This window comes from Sander lucioperca, chromosome 11 (genome assembly GCF_008315115.2).
Source record: "Sander lucioperca isolate FBNREF2018 chromosome 11, SLUC_FBN_1.2, whole genome shotgun sequence".
NCBI classification, from domain to species: domain Eukaryota; kingdom Metazoa; phylum Chordata; class Actinopteri; order Perciformes; family Percidae; genus Sander; species Sander lucioperca.
Window position 1 is genome coordinate 38,733,613 of NC_050183.1, and position 18,850 is coordinate 38,752,462.

The 18,850-nt window shown below is 40.7% G+C and overlaps 1 protein-coding gene across 1 annotated transcript; it reads left to right on the top strand.

Annotated features, from left to right (window-relative positions):
* Positions 1 to 968: 968 nt before the first annotated feature.
* On the top strand, positions 969 to 18,772 carry rorca (RAR-related orphan receptor C a). Its single transcript, XM_031318494.2, has 10 exons — positions 969 to 1,297; positions 8,910 to 8,995; positions 9,167 to 9,308; positions 9,779 to 10,219; positions 10,341 to 10,462; positions 11,000 to 11,132; positions 12,174 to 12,281; positions 12,453 to 12,563; positions 13,035 to 13,147; positions 15,491 to 18,772. Exons 1-10 carry the CDS (start codon positions 1,291 to 1,293, stop codon positions 15,650 to 15,652), a joined length of 1,425 nt encoding a protein of 474 aa, XP_031174354.1. The 5' UTR covers positions 969 to 1,290; the 3' UTR covers positions 15,653 to 18,772.
* The last annotated feature ends 78 nt before the right edge of the window (positions 18,773 to 18,850 follow it).

The window sequence follows — 18,850 nt, forward strand, 5'->3', positions numbered from 1 at the left end:
TTATTTTGTGTCTGTCTAATGCACTACAGCAGCAGCAGGCCTATTCTAACAATCAAACATGTCCATGCTTCATATTTTCTGTTGAAAGGAACAGAAATATGTGTGTTTTAGAGCAAGCTATGATAACACTAACCAACATATGAGAAATTAGGAAAACTGTACAAAGCATTACATTCATTATCTGTGCTCCTCTAAATATAAACAGATGTGTAGTGTGTCCAACTGAAAGTGATGTTAAAATACAGATTTTACAGCATTATGGTACAATAAAGTAGTTTACAAAATACAAACATACAAAATAGGCTAACATATTATATATATATATATATTTAAATTGTAAAATTCATGTTTTAATTCCTACCTTCTATGTAGCCACTAGTACATTACATTCAGTTGCCTATGAAACAAAAATCAGTTTTCAGAAACTGGAATATATCCTCCAATGTTCGCCAAAGTTAGACTACTTGTGTAGGCTACTTTCACTTGCATTATCATGATTTAGTGATACCATAATAGAAAATAAAAGAACGCTTGATTTAAGCTGTGAGCTGTCTCTGCTGTACGTCTTTATGTGGTTTATAGTGAATGAAACATGCAAAACATCCACGTGGCCCTTCAAGTCTGTTTAAAAATGTCCAAGAATGTATAGCAGCCTATGAAGGTTGTGCTGGAGACCTATTATCTAAAATGTATCATAGTTCCTTTTTATTGGGCAATAGTGGGGAAGAAAAATGTAACATTGCTGCTGATGATTAAAGGTAAACTGTCTACAAGGAAATAAAACTGTGCGCTTGTTATTTATAGTCCCCACGCTGGTTGACTGGTCGGTCTGAACTGAACTGTCTGAACTGACATACTGCCACACTTTCCCACGCACGCGAGAATCTACTTGCGCGCGGAGGGTGGCGCGCGCGTCGGATCACGGGGCACGAGGCGGGCGGACCGCGCTCATGTGTAGTCCACGCGCCGAAACTAGGTGAGCGAGCTGCAGAGTCAGAGCGGGACAGAACTGTGAAAAGACACGGAGCTGTAGCTGCTTTATTACCACTCAATCTGAGACTCGCGCAAGCTGACAGAAAGTAACAAACTAAACACGCCGTTGCTTCTGTTTATTTTAAGGTTGACGCATGCGAAAAAAAGGTAGAAAATCCATATGAGGATTTGCTGTTGTGACAATTCTCAGCTGCTCCGGTTTGGAGCAAATAAGTGCGCGTCGCTCTCAGTGTTTCTTGGCTTCATTTCCACTTGGAGTTGTATGACTTGAAGAGTTGGCTCGACTTCACCGCCGACATGAGAGGTGAGTTTGTGAAAATGTTTAAATTTGTTAGAATGTATTTTCAAGTCTGGTTTTTGTATATTAACTTTTGAGTTGTATTTAGCGTGGGGATGGCACTGCTTTGAGACAAGAGTCCAAAGTGCGTAGGCTGCATGCTCCCACTGGAAAATACACCACATTACATCAGGGAAATAAAACACAGCTTCTAGATTGTATGCAAAATTGTCACCTTAAGGACTTTGAAAGTTGTCAAAGCTTAATAAGCACATTTAGAATGTTAAGAAGTGGTTTATTTTAGCACAGATACATGTAGGCTATAGGCTTTATGCATAGGTCTTAACATGAGTGTGTTTAGTTTATTTGTATAAACTGTAAGGGGGTTTTGTGCATTTATTCAGTTTTGCCTTTGACGAATGCGTAGTTGTGTATTATTTATTTCACCGGTGACTCCACTTATGTAAGAAAGAGAGGAGAGGGAGGGAGGGAGTGAGCGGAGTGATTCAGAGGCTGTCAAACCGAGCAAAAAATCTGTTGGCAGGGCTTGTTTACGGTTAATAAAATAGTCCCCCTTTTCTTAGGGTTTTCTCCCTGTTTGCTGTATTTCATTACACTTTCGTATGACTTTTGTATGAACCGACCATTAGTTTTACAATTTGGTGTAAACACTGGTGTCATTTTTTTTATTTGATGTTTTAATGTGCCTCAAAGCACTGATGGTGTGTTGAACTGTGTTTTCAGTGTTATAGTTAGTTCATCAGCCAGCGTGTTTTTGTTTTCAGCGTCAGCAGTATGGCGGTCAGTGTGGGGGAGAGAGAGAGAGAGAGAGAGAGAGAGAGAGAGAGAGAGAGAGAGAGAGGAGCTCCATTGACCTAGTTCTGTCATTGAGGATAGAGCAAGTTTGTGTATGCCTGGGGGTGGATACGGTGGCCGACAGGGGCAAACGCACTGCAACTTAATGCAACACACGCAAATAGACAAAACACGAGCAAAAATTAAAATTTGACAACACATGCGCAGCATTTAGCATTTAGCAAACGCGCTGCAAATACAGAAACGATGCAAAAAGAAAAGCACGCAAACTCCGAAAACAGAAAGGATGCAAGAAGAAAAGCACAAAATGGGTCGAAAATCAAGTTGTTCCACTTAGCGCTCTCCTTAGTAGCCTGGAGAACTTCCGTTGTGTAATCTGGATGCAGGTTTTTTTTTGTTGCATTTGTTTTCGGGGATTGTGTTCGTTTCTGTATTTGCAGAGCGTTGGCGTATTTGGTTGTGTTGTTTGTATTTGCAGCGTGTTTGCTAAATGCACCGCATGTGTTGTCAAATTAATGAAGATGTTTTCTTAATTTGCTTGTGTTTTGTCTATTTGTGTGTGTTTCATTAAGTTGCAGTGCGTTTGCCCCTGTCGGCCACCGTAGGGGTGGAGGGCCATGGTCTGTCATCATTACTAATGAGACAATGTTGATCATTTCAATCAGTTATCTATCTATCAGTTATATATTTTAAATATTGTAGATTTGAGGTGCACTGGGAGAGCCTGAGTGCATGCCGCCTTTTATTAGTTTTTCTTACAAAAACTAACATCTGATGTTGCGTGAGACAGATTTTATATATGAAATCTAAAAACATCTATTTCTATAGATAAAATATCTATTTACTTATAGTAAGGATTTAACATGTTACAGTTGTTTGGTGGAGTTGTGATGTCAAAGCCATGCACTGCAGCGAAAAGCAGGATGTGAGCACAGAAAGCCCACATGTAACCATGAAGCACAGCAGGGTTCAGTTATGCTCAGTTTCCCCTGTCAGCTAAGGTTACATCAACCAGAGTATGTGTCACTACAGTCAAGCACGGCTTGTCAATCTCATTTTGTAAAAATACCACATTACCCACAATGTTTTCTCCAGTCTTCAATTACATTTACTTTACAGAGAAAACACAAGTTACATAAGAGTGTGGATATCACAAGCAGTGTATAGATGCATTTTCCCTGAGTCACATTTATACCTGGTAGATCGCAAACAATGCTGTTTATCTCTCAGAGTTATTCGTGTAAACTGTTGCACAAACAGGTTAGGTAGGTAGCCTATGATGCAACACGATCAAATACCGGTAGACAAACTTCAATAAAGCACTTATAGATGTTATGCCTTAGTGGACTAATGCTGTGCAGAGCTGTGCTGGAGCTCAGTTAGCCCAGGATCAAAGGTAGGGTGGCAGTAAAAAGGAAAGGGCGCTCTCTGCTCTCCAAGTTCACTGCTGTGCTGAGCTCAGCCTCAAAGCCACTATCTGTTGCAGCCTTGGGCAAGTTCACAGCAAGCTACAGTATGTGTCAAGGTGCCCTTTCTCTCAGACAACTGCGTGCTAAGATTCCTTCCTTTAACTCTTCACCCAGCCTGCATGTTAGTATGCAAGCAAAGTGTAAGCTAATGTTAAGTCTGTGCCTTTCTGCTTATTATGACTACTAGGGAAACAATTCATTTTGCTGCACAATAATTACTTATAGATTATATTTTTGTTTTCAGTATCTTAAGTCTTTTTGATAGGCCATATCTATGTTCCAAGTAAGGATAAGGGACCTCTAAACAGACGTAAAGAGATATTTATTCAAGGCGACTGTGATTGCTGCAGCATCGTCCTAAATTTGTTCTTGTGGTTTGGAGCAGCGTGCAAAATTACATGCTGTGAACTGAATTCCTCAGTCTGGTTTTGCTTGTGTTGCAGAGGCCCACTAGGGTTTGGGCTTGGAGCTGCATAAACAGCACCATCAACTGAATGCACTTTATCCTCTCTGATCAATAGTGAGGGATTACAGAGGCACAGAGGGTGAAGCCTGGTTTCTTGGCAGGCAGAGCATTGTTGTTCAGCATGTGAATGAGATGAGTGGGGAACGGTGTTAAGTATGTAGGATAGTATAGATTTATATCAAGTCAACATGTTTTATTGTTATTAATCCATAGCATAAAACGTCATGCAGCAAAAAAGAAAAGTGAAAATAATCTATCTATCTTCACCTGGTTGGGCTGACAGCTGTACTGTTGAAATTCTTTTTAGATGTGTGCAGATTGAAATACAATTAATATTCTCTTCCTCAAGACTGTCAGGAAAGTAATTATGTTTATTACATTATGCTGACAGTATCACAAAAAAGATGAAAGGAAATAATTTGGTCACTTATAATTTTTGTAAAATGTTGTAATATTCAGTGTTACTCTACTGCTCTAAAAAAACATCAGCAAGGTCTACGGTTAAGAGAGATGCATGATGCAGGCCTTTACATGCAATTGGCTCATTTTAATATATACACTAATACCTCTTATTCCACTACTGCATCTGCTGAGTAATTACCTAAACCTGCAGTGCATTTTTGAAAGTTTGGGTTAGTGTCAGACCATAATATACTATCTGCATTCTCTAGGTAGGTCAGTGGGAGGAGGAGAAGAAGAGAAAAAGCTGTCATTACCGTTCACATTAGCTGTATAGAAAAAAACGTGGTAGTTATGGCCCTGAATTGGGAGATATGTAAAAAGAGAGAATGACAAACAGAGGACATTACTGCATTTTTATTTAAATAATTGCCAACTTTAATTGTGTAAAACCTCTTTATGGGTAACCAAGCTCTACAGTATGTTGCACAATACACCATATATGCTGTTCTTCCCATAGAGGCCCCGGGAGCCCCTCAGAATGTAGATAAATTACACAGTATGTCATGTTAACATAAGTGTAAGGTAAATAGGACCTTGGACTCAGTTTGATTAGCTGGGATGAGAGTGCAAAGTCTCCCTAACAAAGGTGTTACAGCACAGTCTCGCATTAACAGACCATTGTCCACAGCGCTGCGGAGGAGGGTCTGGCTAATCCACACAGTATTCTAGGATGGGAGAAAAACGTGCTCCGGTTTATTGGCATTTCTTTAAACCAATCACAATCATCTTGGCCGGCGCTAAGCGCAGCCTTGGCAAAAAAGTACCTCTTTTGGTGGAACGTGCTCATTCAAAAGTTGTTTTTGTCTTGCATCAGAAAACTCAGATTCGACAGACTCTAGCTAGCTGTCTCGATTTAGCCTGCAGAGAGGAGCAGTTAACCATAGTCCTCATAAACCGACTGGAGTTTAGAATGCCAACACAAAGAAAGCGGAAGGTGACGGACATCCGGCCGAAAATTAGGGACATCCGGCTGAATTTCCGGCAGCGCCTGAACAATCCCGGAAATGAAACGTTGTCCATATAGACTACAGCACTGATGTAGAAAAATAATGACCAACTGACTTCTTATAATTTTTTTTGGGCTTTTCCACCTTTAATTTGACAGGACAGCTAGGTGAGAAAGACACAAAGGAAATTGTCACAGGTCAGATTCAAACCCTGGACCTCTGCGTCGAGGCATAAACCTCTCAGTATATGTGCGCCTGCTCTACCCACTGATCAAACATCAAACGCACATGATTAAAGCGACGCAATTATTCCTAACGCTGCAGTGTGAACAGATCATAAGGCTCTTGTGTTAACATACCTCCTATGTGAAAAGATGCATTCAGCAATGATGTTCTAGAAAATGGAATGCAAATTATGATGACTTTGCGTATACTGCACACCAAAGATCCTATGAGGTGTATTAAATTACAGTTTTGTGATTTATTTATATACTGAATATTGTCTAAGCTCCTGGTCTGGATAATATATGTTGTTTCTATACCTGGAGTGGTAACAAAAATAATTTCCCCCTGGGATTATTAAAGTATTTCTGATTCTGATTCTGATTTAAACTTCAAAGCTAGTATTTACCTAGCCAAGTTAAATTTCAAAAAGTCTAAACATGTAGCCTCTAATATATGCTAATAGCATTTAACACACAGAATGGATGTTTGTGTAAAGAACATGCTCTCTTAGAACCAAGATTCAAGGAAATGCTCTAAATAAACTCAGATGAGAATAAAGAAACTGTTGTTCAGGCGCATGCTGCAACGCAACATACCAACAAATTAACAGTCAGAGAGAACACTGTTTTAGCTGTCACAGACAGACTGCTCTGCACACTGCTATTTACACTAAACAGTGTACACTTCTGTGCTGAGCTATGATTTGTGCAACATGTATTTGCCAATAGACCAGAATGGCAGAAGGAATCACTGGGCAGCCAACTGCACCAGAGTAAAAATAGATTTATGTTCTAGCTCAAACACAGCTGACATTTCACTCAAATACTTGACATGCTGCAACTTGTTGTGAGCTACTATTAGCTATGTCTGTTGCCCCTTGCTGCAGCTTACTGTACTAGATGTTTTAGGAAATATTTCCAGATGTTGTGCAAAGGGGGCAGTTGGCCCTGCCAGTTTCAACTGATCATCCATCTTTTCGGTAATCAAACCTTACATTGTTGTCCTTCCAAACCAAAAGGAAGACTCTTCCTTAACTTAACTGATTTGGTTCCACCTTAAAACCCACAAGAAACCAGATTGTGTTCCTTGTGAGGCTGCAAGCACTAGTGCCTCCCCCTGCGCTGAATGAGAAACTGTGTCAGTGGAGCAGCTCCTGCTCCCTCGGCCTGACGGTGCAGCCGGTGCAGCTCAGCTGACTGGCAGGTGAGGCGGCGAGTCACAGACAGAGCCGCTCACTCAGCATCCAATGGTAGTGCAGGAAGGGTGAGTGAGTATCGTCACACTGTTGCCAAGACAACCACCTTTGAATGAGTGTGTTCGTGGAATGTGGCCAGACGGCAGTTATATAACAGGCTGAAGGGTGGCGGTGAGGCTCTGGAGAGGGAAGTATAAAGGGAGCAATAGAAAGGAAGTTTTCCCCCATTGCCATTTATTTATTTATATTCCTCAGTTGCGTTAGCCAGTAGGAATTCTACCCAACAGAAACACTCAAATATGTCACCTGCACAGTGCAGAAAGTGTTTTTGGAGAGAAAATGTTGAAGGATTTTCCCTCCCTCTAAGTTTAGATTTTCAGTGTAATGTCAGTGACTAACCTATTTTGCTTTGCCTCTTTGTGCGATGCATATCTCTCCCCACACAGTGATTCATGTGATCGGTTGGTCTTGAGTAGTTTATCAAAGAGCCTTTAGAAAACAGCAATTTTCTGGAGAGCCAGCTGTGATGGCTGGTTAAAGCCGTCCCTGAGGTTTACAGGTTACTTAATACCCTCTGTTATCCAACAAAAGTGGTTTAGGGATTGTTTGGCACACCCTGCTGCCCGAGCCAAATTTGATCTTGCACACAATCTATGTTGTAACAGTCAGTTGTAGTTATTTTGTGGGTTACAGTTGTAGGCCTTGGAGGGTTCAGAACAGCAGTATGCCTTTGTTAACCTGCTAACATTTTGTTCATCCTGGAGGAGAGAGAGAGAGAGAGAGAGAGAGAGAGGGAGAGAGGGAGATGGAGAGAGAGAGATGGAGAGAGAGAGAGAGAGAGAGAGAGAGAGAGAGAGAGAGAGAGAGAGAGAGAGAGAGAGGTGAAACTTTATAACCCTGGGCCTCAGCTAATGCAATTGACCGGCTATTCTGGGCTTGAGGAGGCCCGGCTACTTAGATAAACAGCATAATGAAAAGAGCAGGCTGTTCCTGAGTAAGAAGGCTCAGGCTTCCACAATTAATTCAAAGTGTATAATGTATACGTAGTCTACTTACTACTGTCAATCACGGGATACAATGTGTTCTTGACACTTCTCTTGTTTCTTCACAATCCTGTGAAATGAATGTAATCATTATTAGCTACTTTTCAAACCTCATAGTGCACAGACAACATTTGACTGTCAAGAAATAACGTGAATTTGAAAAATTTGTGAGAAGTCTACCTGCACCAATAAATGCCACATGCAAGGCGGTGGTTGTCTTGTTTGAGTAAAAAAATCAGGGTTGTCCAGAGTAAATATTGAAGTATTATAGGTTGCCCACTTCATTTGATACGACTGAGGCTGTTGTATTGACAATAACTGCAGTCAGCATGATACGCCTAAAAAGAAAATATTGAATGTTCCAGTAACGTCTCTATATCTTAGTGCTACTGGACAGTGACCAACGATATGTTTACTTGTTACATACCTGTGGGCTGGGTTTTCTATACATATTTATTTAGATACCAATTGTGCAACAACTGAAATGGTTAAAATCACATCACATGCTGTGTATCACTGTAGGACTGCATCCATTTTTAAAATATTGATCACTCTGCCAATTGGTTTCTTGATCAATCGATTGGTTGTCTTGTCTATAGAATGTCAGAAAATGCCCATCACAGAGCCCAAGATGATCTTTAACTGTTTTGTTTGACCATCAGTCCAAAACTCCAAAACAAGCAGCAAATTCTTACACTGGAGGCAAGTTTGCTTAAAAAATGACTCGAACGATTAACCGATTGTCAAAAAAGTCACAGAACGTTATCGTATCAATCGGCTAATTCTTTCAAATTTAAATTATTGTGCCATTATGAAAGAAATACAGTGTTATGACTCTCATTATGCAATGACAGCAATTAGTATTTAATCATATTATTTTTCAATAAATCCATGTGTTTATTTGTTTCTAGGTAACTAACTACAAAATTAAACTATTCTGTGTTTTGAGGTCCATATGTGTTGTTTTTCTTTTTACAATTTTACTGATTTTTTTTCCCTCTTTCACCTCTCTCCAGCTCAAATAGAGGTGATTCCGTGTAAAATCTGTGGGGACAAATCATCAGGGATTCACTATGGTGTCATCACCTGTGAAGGCTGCAAGGTGAGCTATCACCCATCTCGCTCATCAGTTGTCAGTTACTGCAGCTTTAACGGGTTGTTATCACCATTCTGATCAGTCTAATCAAAGCATTTTGTTTATACCCAAAAAGCATTTAGATGCTCACATGGTTTACCACTGATTCACATTTTGTGTGTGTCTTTTTGTCTGTAGGGTTTCTTCCGACGCAGCCAGCAGAACAATGCTATGTATTCCTGCTCACGACAGAGGAATTGTTTAATCGACCGGACCAACCGTAACCGTTGTCAGCACTGCAGGCTGCAGAAGTGTCTCGCGCTGGGCATGAGCCGTGATGGTGAGTTCAGCTACTCGATCTATATTTAATTAACTCCGAGTTTCCACCGCCCACTTTTTATGTAATCCTTGTTTGACCTAGACCAGGCGTCACCAACCTTTTTGAAACTGAGAGCTACTTCATGGGTACCGAGTCATACGAAGGGCTACCAGTTTGATACACTCTTCTGAAATAACTTATTAGCTCAGTTTGCCTTTAGTTATATATGATTATTAATGATTAATGATCATCTATGTGAAGACACTGATCACGTTAATGATTTCTCATTATCAATAATTATCAACAACGACTTAACAAGGTGGGAAACAGATAATATCATTATTCAATTTTCATTTTTGGAACAGGCCTGAGGGCTACTCATGTGGTCCTTGGTGGCTACCTGGTGCCCACGGGCACCGTGTTGGTGACCCCTGACCTAGACTATACCTTCCTGAATGTTTAATTTTTGTTTTTACATCCTTCTGTTGCAGCGGTCAAGTTTGGTCGAATGTCCAAAAAGCAGCGCGACAGCCTGTATGCAGAGGTCCAGAAGCACCAGCAGTCCCAAGAGTGTGCGGGGCTCAGTGTCCGCGAGGAGAATGGCAACATGGCCGACCACTGCCGCACTTACAGAAGAGGCTCCAGCACCAAGCTCAGCGACCTGGATGACATCAGCTTGCTGCCAGAAGGCTTGCTTTTAGATCTGCCGCTGACCCCAGAGGATGGATGTAGCGAGTACTGTAACCTGGACATGATGGGTGGCAGTGGAGGCAGCAGCTCATCCTCTCAGAGTTCACCAGAACAGACCAACTTCGACTTTGTAGACGCCCACCACAGCATCAAGCATGAGTACCAGCTGTTGCACGACTCTGGACTCTTCTCACATGCTATCCTCAACCCGCTGCCCGAGGGCTGCTCCCTGCTTGAGATAGGTCAGTATACATCCCGTAATGCCTAGCTACTGTATAATGGCTACTGCTGTTGTGTGTTTGAACCTTAAATCTATCTTTAAAACAACATGGATTTCATTGCGAAACCTTTCCCTCTGTTTAGAGCGTATAACTCAGAGTGTGCTGAAGTCCCATATAGAGACGAGCCAGTACAGCACAGAGGAGCTAAAGAGAATGGCGTGGACCTTGTATAGCCCGGAGGAGACAAGCTCATACCAGACCAAGGTATATATGACACATTTTTGTATTGCAAACATATGACATTTATACACAAAACAAGAATGGGGTTTATTGAAAAAGTGTTACCATCTACCTATATGGAGTGATGGAGCGTATTGTGAACTGTTCTGTACAGTCTAAATCTGAAGTTACACATTTCATATCATTATAGTTGTTCTCTTGTACAAAGTTCACAGAGAAATGTTTTTAGTTTTTAACCTTGCACAAAAATCAACTGTAAAACTAGAAGGAAGTTTCCGAAAGTGTTCCCTTCTTGTCACCGTAGTTGATTCTTGTAAAACCAAACATTTTTATCACACATCTCCTACTGGGCCTTTTGTCTCAATAGTCAAGGGTTTTAGGACGAGTTTAAAGCGAGATATTATTATCAAACATGATGTAGGTCAGGACGTCTTTAGGGGAAATCACTCCACCAAAGTCTAGATAAGCACAGAGTCAACAGAGAATAATGGAGTACAACTTGTATGATGCCTCTCTTGTATTGCAATTCTCATAAAAGCATCCCTGCCTTTCTTCTTACAGACAGCTGAGGTGATGTGGCAACAATGTGCCGTTCACATCACCAATGCAATCCAGTATGTGGTAGAGTTTGCCAAGCCCATCACTGGCTTCATGGACCTCTGCCAGAATGATCAGATTATCCTCCTCAAAGCAGGTCAGTGCATGACACACACACAAACACACACAAACACACACACACACACACACACACACACACACACACACACACACACACACACACACACACACACACACACACACAAAGCGAAGTAACAGTCAGGAGCTGTTTTTACAAGACGTGCCCTCAGCAAGACAGCCATCCTCCTGTGTGTATGTTTATTCCATTGCAAACCTTTAGCTGTGACAAAGACAGCTGTTGTCATATAAACGTTATAATACCCTCAGGTGGTAGATGACTTCACAGAGTTCAAGTATCACATGAGTGAATTGAAAAGATGCTTCTGAAGAATGGCTGGCCTTGTTTTAATCACGCTCAGGTCATCATACTGTGAAGTGCCTCAACTCATAATTTGTGGAGGCCTTTGTGTGATCTTTTTTCAAGTGTTAGAAATTTAAAATGAATGTTTGGTTTTCAGTGACAACCCAAACAATACATATTTCAAAACAATAGATTAATGGCTTTGAGTGGCAGCCAAGGCATTCTCATTTCATGAGGAGGAAGCACACACACAAAGGCGTTTAATTAGACCAATTAAACGTGCCAAACAGAAATGTTGATAATAAAAGGTTTGAGATGTGTTCACACTCATAAATCTGCCAAACCTGACTAACACCTGAAGATACAGGATTGTGAATGTAGGCTTATCAGAAGTTAAAAGTAGGATAAAACAGGACCAAATTCTTGAAAGTCTCATTACTATAAGTGGGTCAAATCCACAGCAACACATCATCAACAGTGATAATACAAAAGCCTTGATGATATAAATTACATCCTCTGTTGTACAGGTGACAATTTCCGTGTCACTCATGTCAACTCGAGTAAATGACATAAAATGACTTTGAGAACCTTGAGAATGTTTCAATTCATACAAACATGACAGGGCAGATTTAACAAACTAAGTGTGCATGCTCTTTTTCCTCTATTCCAACTTATTCAGCTATAATAGCTATAACTATTTAAATATGTACAGTATATGTCACTAATCATATTTCTGGTTTTCTTTTGTGTCCACAGGTTGCATGAATGTTCTTCTGATCCGTATGTGTCGGGCCTATAACCCCATCAATAATACATTGCTCTTTGATGGAAAGTTTGCCACTGCTGATCTTTTCAAAGCCCTTGGTGAGTCTCTCTCTATCTGTCTGTCTGTATGGGAAACACATAAACTTTATGAAAGGAGGAGCAGGGGATATTAGATCAACTTGTTTTATGTTTCATCTGTGTCAAAATCATCAGAGTCAGTAGCTTCTGTTTTGATGATGACTTTGTTGTTCTCCTTCTCCTCCCCTCTAGGCTGTGACGATCTTGTGAATGCAGTGTTTGACTTAGCTAAAAGCCTGAGCCGTATACAGATGTCCGAGGAAGAGATGGCTCTCTTCAGTGCTGTTGTGCTGCTTTCACCAGGTGAGATTATATTTATTTCATAATAACAGAGGATGACCTCTTTAAAAATTACAAAACATTTTTCCTACACTACTGTCGCTATTGTCACGAACAAATGTTTGCAAAATGACAGGATAATTATGCACGTGATTTAAGACTTTTGTGACAAATGGAATTTCACTCCAACTAAAACCAGTCTTTGCAAGTAGCTTCCTAAGGATACAGTTTCACTTTTAACCTATTTTCTTAGGACTGCATTATTCAGATTGCATTATCCATCCATATTTGTAAAATGAAGCAAAGAAGAATCAAAATAAAGTGTGTTCACATCATAAATTAACTTTCACCAACTCAGTCTGTGTACCCCATCCAGAGACCAGTCTCCTATTCTTCTCCTAGATGTTTGTACATTGTTAACCTCACCAGATGCAGTTTCAAATTGGCAACATGACAACCCTAATGAAACCATCTTGTCACTCTAATTTTTCTCAGACCGACCCTGGCTGACAGATGTTCAGAAGATACAGAAGTTGCAGGAGAAAGTCTACTTGGCTCTGCAGCGCTGCCTACAAAAAGAGGGAGCATCAGAAGAGAAACTAGCCAAGGTACAAATCCTGCCACATTACAGTTTGGTAAAAAAAATTGACATGATGCTTTGTTTACGTAATGTATTAATAAGATGTTTAATTTAGGGCTGTCAAACGATGAATTTTTTTTTTTATCTCGATTAATCGCTGAATTTCTATAATTAATCGTGATTAATCGCATGTTTTATCACATGATTAAAATTCTATTATTTTGCATTTCAGAACTGTTTTTAAGTACATATTAACATTATCCGCTTTCTGACCGGAGGGATTTTTGCAGTTCCTAGAACATGAAATTCCTAGAACCCTTTTTTTCTCGTGTTCCGACTGGACCAATTTGGGGATTTTTAAGTCCCTCTGGCCACAGTTCCTGTAACTCTTTCAGCTCCTACTTCAGGGCAGGATCTTTTCCCTTTTCAGCATATGAACCTAGGTCAACGAGGGTTGGGTTTCCGGTACAGACAGACCAACAACGGGACAATTTTAACAATTTTTGCCATCTTATTCATCACTAATTTCACTTCTGATAATTTTTAGGCGAGAAATTAACTGTTTAGATTTCGAATATAGGCAGTCTTGTGAAGATTTATGTTGAATTGACAATTTGTTTCAAAGTTTTCGGAGTTGAGAAGCTCCATGAAGTGAGGCGACAGCCCGCAGGCGACAGCCAGCAGGCGACAGCCCGCAGGCGACAGCCCGCAGGCGACAGCCAGCAGGCGCCTGCCCCGGCCGCTAGCTCGTCGCTGGGCCAGTCATGCTCAGAGACCCCGCTGTAAGCTGGAGGTCTCTCAGACCGGTCTCGTAAATAAGAGGCTTTTATTTCACCGTTGACGGTTCGTTTGTTTAAATATCACAACACATGTCTATCATAAGATTAACAGGAACCTGTGGTTAACTGTCTTTTCAGAGTTAAACTCCACAAGCGTGTCCTGCGGCTCGCTGGCCGTCACACACGCACACACACATTCACACCACACACACACACACACACACACACACACACACACACACGTCCACAGCGCAGCAGGCAGAGGCGGGGGAGAGAGAGATACCCGTTTCTCTTCGGGAGACTTGTTTAAATTATGACAAATATGCTATATACATTAGATTTAGTATTTAGTTCATACTTTTCTTGGTGTATTTGTTTTCTGATTTTAACGCTATAAAGACCGTTGCCGTGCTTGCATCACTCCCTTACCCCTCCTACCAGTCCCTATGGCCACTTCACCAGTGCGAATGCAATTGGAAAAAAACGGTTTTGGGGGAGAGTAGTTAGTAGATCTGGTTAGAAGTGGACTTTTCCTATAACTACGTTCCTGTAACTACTTGGTCGGAAAGCGGCTAATGGAAAGCAATTCTTACCAGTGTATCTTGACTGGGAATCAAATGCATGCAAGGAAAGTTACTTTATGAACTTGACTTTAAGATTTGTATTTGTTTATTATTTATTTACTGTAAACAAAAGAAAATTGTGTGAATCTGTCATTATTGCACAATTCCTCCAAGTACCTAACTAAAAAACTAAAAATCCCAATCCTTACCAGAGTAAATATAGTGTGCAGTAACTTCTAAATAATTTTGAGTACTCACTGACGTCCAGTGATCACCGGTTAATGAGACAGCGTTTGCACTTTGCAGCAGTTCCAGTCGTACAGGCTGTGTATGCGTGAAACTACTGTCCCCCTAGACGGCAATGTATGAGACAGGTCAGAACATGCCAACCGTAGTTCGCTTTAAGACCGGAGTCCTCTACGATGCTGACAGGTCTGCAGTTAGTTGCCACCCATTTCGCAAGAGCTGTAGTAACTATTTTGGATTGGTTTCATCAACAGGTCGGCGAGTAGCACTCTCTAAAATAGTGCTTTGCCTGAGCCTGCTAGCATCAACCTGAGTCACGTTAATTAGCCCGTAGGTGGTAGCTCAAGCTTGACGTGCTTCGGTGATATTTTAATTCAGCTTTACACAATGTGCATGTGGCTTTCGACTTGTCTAATTAGCTGTCCAGGAGTTTTGGAAAATAAAAAGCGCCATTCAGAACTGTTTTCTGCTGTCTTTCTCCATCATGCCTGCAGCCTGCAGCAGCAGGATGTGTTACGAGGAAGTATGGCAGCTTGATGATAAGTAACAGTGCGGCAAAGGGTCAAAATAGTAGCCTGTTAGGCACGACGCGAAGCCGAGTGAAGTGTAAAATAAATTAATAAATGGCGGCATGCAATTAATGCGATTAAAAAAATGTAATGCGTTGTTCTCGGCCCTTAATCGCATCGCGATTAACACGTTAATGCTGACAGACCTAGTTTAATTGGTATTTATTTCTTCTTTTAACTTCATTTTTTCTGCTCTTCTGTATGTCCCTTCTAGATGGTGTCTAAGCTTCCCATCCTGAAGTCCATTTGCAACCTTCACATCGACAAACTGGAGTTTTTCCGTCTGGTCCACCCTGAGACAGCATATACCTTTCCTCCTCTGTATCGGGAGGTTTTTGGCAGTGAAATCTCCTTCCCAGACTCCACAGAGGGCTAACAACATTTAGCTAAATAGCGGGATTCAACCAGAGACATTGAGGTGTAGGGAGAGGGAAATAATGTGGCAACCAGCTGAGGCTAAAACCAACCAGCAGCTCAATGACAATCCTGCACGCTACACTTTAGGACACACTCCTCTCAACGATGAGCTCCCAACCCTGTGGAGTAGCTCACACTGCCCTGCAAGCCAGTTCGTTCAGCTTCAGCGTAACACTATAGGAACTGACGCTGCAGTGCATGTAACATCTTTTTTAGGAACTTATTAAAGAGTAGCCGACATTTGTATTCTCAAAAATATTTTTCTATGAGAAGACCTTAAACCTCTCATGAAGCTGAATTTGACTTTCACCATTCTCACAGTTCCTGTAAGCTATCGTTGAATGTATCCCCCTTTTCCCCTTTACCCTTCAGCACAGCCCTAGGCTCGATATAGAATGTACATACTTAAAATCCTCACCCACTTTGTGGCGGTTTGCAGTATTTGCATTCAATATTTTCGGTAGCACCCATATTTTGCAGTTTTGTAATGTACGAACAAACTGTTTAAAGGGACCATGATCAAACTCACAAACGGGGTTTTTAAACTGTGTGAATCAAGGGCAGACATTTAGAGTGTCTGCCACTGTGCACCTACAAACTCTTGCTTACAGAGCCCAACACATGGCACTTATCTTTGTAGGTATTTTTACTAGCACTCCTACAGACACTGAAATAAGTAAGCTCTTTTCTTTTTTTATGCAATCAGTGACCTCAGCCCTAATACCTTTTCCCCTTGAAAATGCCACTTTGAGAGAGAGAATCACAAAGGTATTTTGAAAGTATTTTCAGATGCTCCTTTTTATATATATATATAAACCCCTTTAGAATCATGTAAGATAAGAGCAGTCATGAGCTCAGTTCTCTAAGAAACAGAAACTGCCAGCCCAAACTTTGGGGTTCTGGGACGGAAAGATTGTTATTGCTGGAAAGACACTTATGAGTCCTTGTTAGAATCCAAAATGAACTCTTGGCACAAGACTTTACGGGTTCACACTCAGACTGCCATCTGTAAAACGTCTATTAAACCAGCCAGAAATGCTAGATATGCCCTCCCACTGTAGATCCAGTAAACTGGATGAACAAAGTGCTGGGCAGCCGACCACTGTGGGGTTATGTCGACTCTCCATGGAGGAGCATCTGGAACTGTCACACCTCAGGCCCCCTGTGCAGAAGAGTGCCATGGCTCAAAACCTCCAGCAGCGTCTTAACCAGCAGATTCAAAAGACTGGGTTTAAAGAAAGAAAATTAACTGAGAGTTTGATGTTGAAATGTGACAGTTGACCACATTCCCACCTACATGGTTGGATGAGGAGAGTGGACTTGTGGGTGAGGGTGTTTCTTAACCTCCCTAGACATAAATTAGAGGGGATTTACTGTCTGTGTCAACTCTCACTGCTTCGGGTTGAGGCAGACACAGGAAGCCAAGGTGTTCTGATTGGAGAATTAGCTCCTCTGTTCCTTTTCCCCGCACTCCCTTACTACCTCACCCTCTTCAAACACTACATGGCACAGCAAAGGGTTGACAGAGCCATCAGCTACCCCCCTGAGTTAGTATTTCTGCATACATACTAGAGTTTCTTCGAAAACGTAACGATTAGTAGTGAAATTTGAAGGCCAGTGATGACAAAACTATCCTAAAATATATTATGCTAACTAAACTAAACTGCTGGATGTACTTACTCATCTCTGACTGCTTTTCTGTCATTTGAGAGCAGGTCAGGCCTTCAGGTCGAGGAAGCCCTACTTAGATACAGATCTATCTTAAGTAAAGTCTCTGGAGATACAAGGGTGTGTCCAGATGAAATCTTTTTTACAAAGTAGGGGGGCATATTGGATTTCTGTATATGTGTCATTCTGCCAGTGTCCTAAAGAAGCTACTAGAAAAGAATAGTTATAATCAATGCTGTTTTTTATCTGAAGCATTTTAAGACAATCACACGACATATTTTGGATGTCTAGCTCTATTTAATATGTCAGCCTGGTTTGCTTTGCACTGCTGGGACAGTGCTGTTCGCCATACATTATCTCACATAGTATGAAGGGGTATTACTCTTTGCCGGGTACGTGAAACAGTGGCATGGTGGGATTGTGCAATAAGGTCTTTCCCATTGTTCTCAGTATGTTGGGCCTTTGTTGCTATGTATTACTGTACATTTTCGAAAGCACTCCAACACCTCGCAGCACGACAAATAATGTTATTTAGTAATGTATATAATGTACCAAATATACAGCCAACACACAGAGGTCAGCTCTCAGCTGACATGATGACCGACAGATGACACTTACAGATTGTAACAAAGTGCAATACTTTGTGTGTTGAGAGTGTTAGACATGCTGATTTGAAAGGATTTAGTATACTTTATAGTTTTTGCAGGCCTATAAGATGCCCAGAGGGCAGCACTGAAGATCTGCACTTGCATTTCCGTTTAGGGTTGTTACTCAGGGAGATAGCTGGGCTCTCTGTCCTTCAGTGTCTGCAGTTCGTCTATAGCTAGCAAGACACCTCGCACCATAATAGAAGATCTTTAAACCTTGATCACTGTGTACAGTACATGTTCATGTGAATGTTTGACTTCAGAAGCATCAAAGATTTTACCCCTGTCTAATATCATTATTGCAAGACTTTTTTTTTTGGAGTTTGAGTCATAGATTAAATAGGATATTAAAAAAAAGTAAATATAGTACAATAAATATAAAAGATGGATTATTATCTCTGAATCTTGTGTTGGTTTTGTTGTGATCTTTTGTTTCTTAATTTTTTTATCCCTATGTGTACTGTTTCTTTTCTCATCAGTTTAGTGTTCTTTATGTCTTGGAGAGATGTAATTCTATTTTTTTAAAGAGCGTTTTTAAAGATGTCTCCCTAAAAGTTTCTCTTGTCATGATCCTTGTTTATATGTTCACTCTATTTTAAGATTATTATTATTAAATCAATATAGATTTTAATAAGAAATAATTTATGGTATGTTATGGATATAAAGCCCAAGAGGTTTGAACACAGTAAAGTTTTATTGCACAATGGTGATACAATATGTGGATTTAAGAATGTAATAAAAGGCTTTTTACAATTAAGAAAAAACTTGGTGTGGCTTGACTTTATGTCTCATAAACGTATCACATTATTTATATAAACATACCAGATATTTCACATAATTTG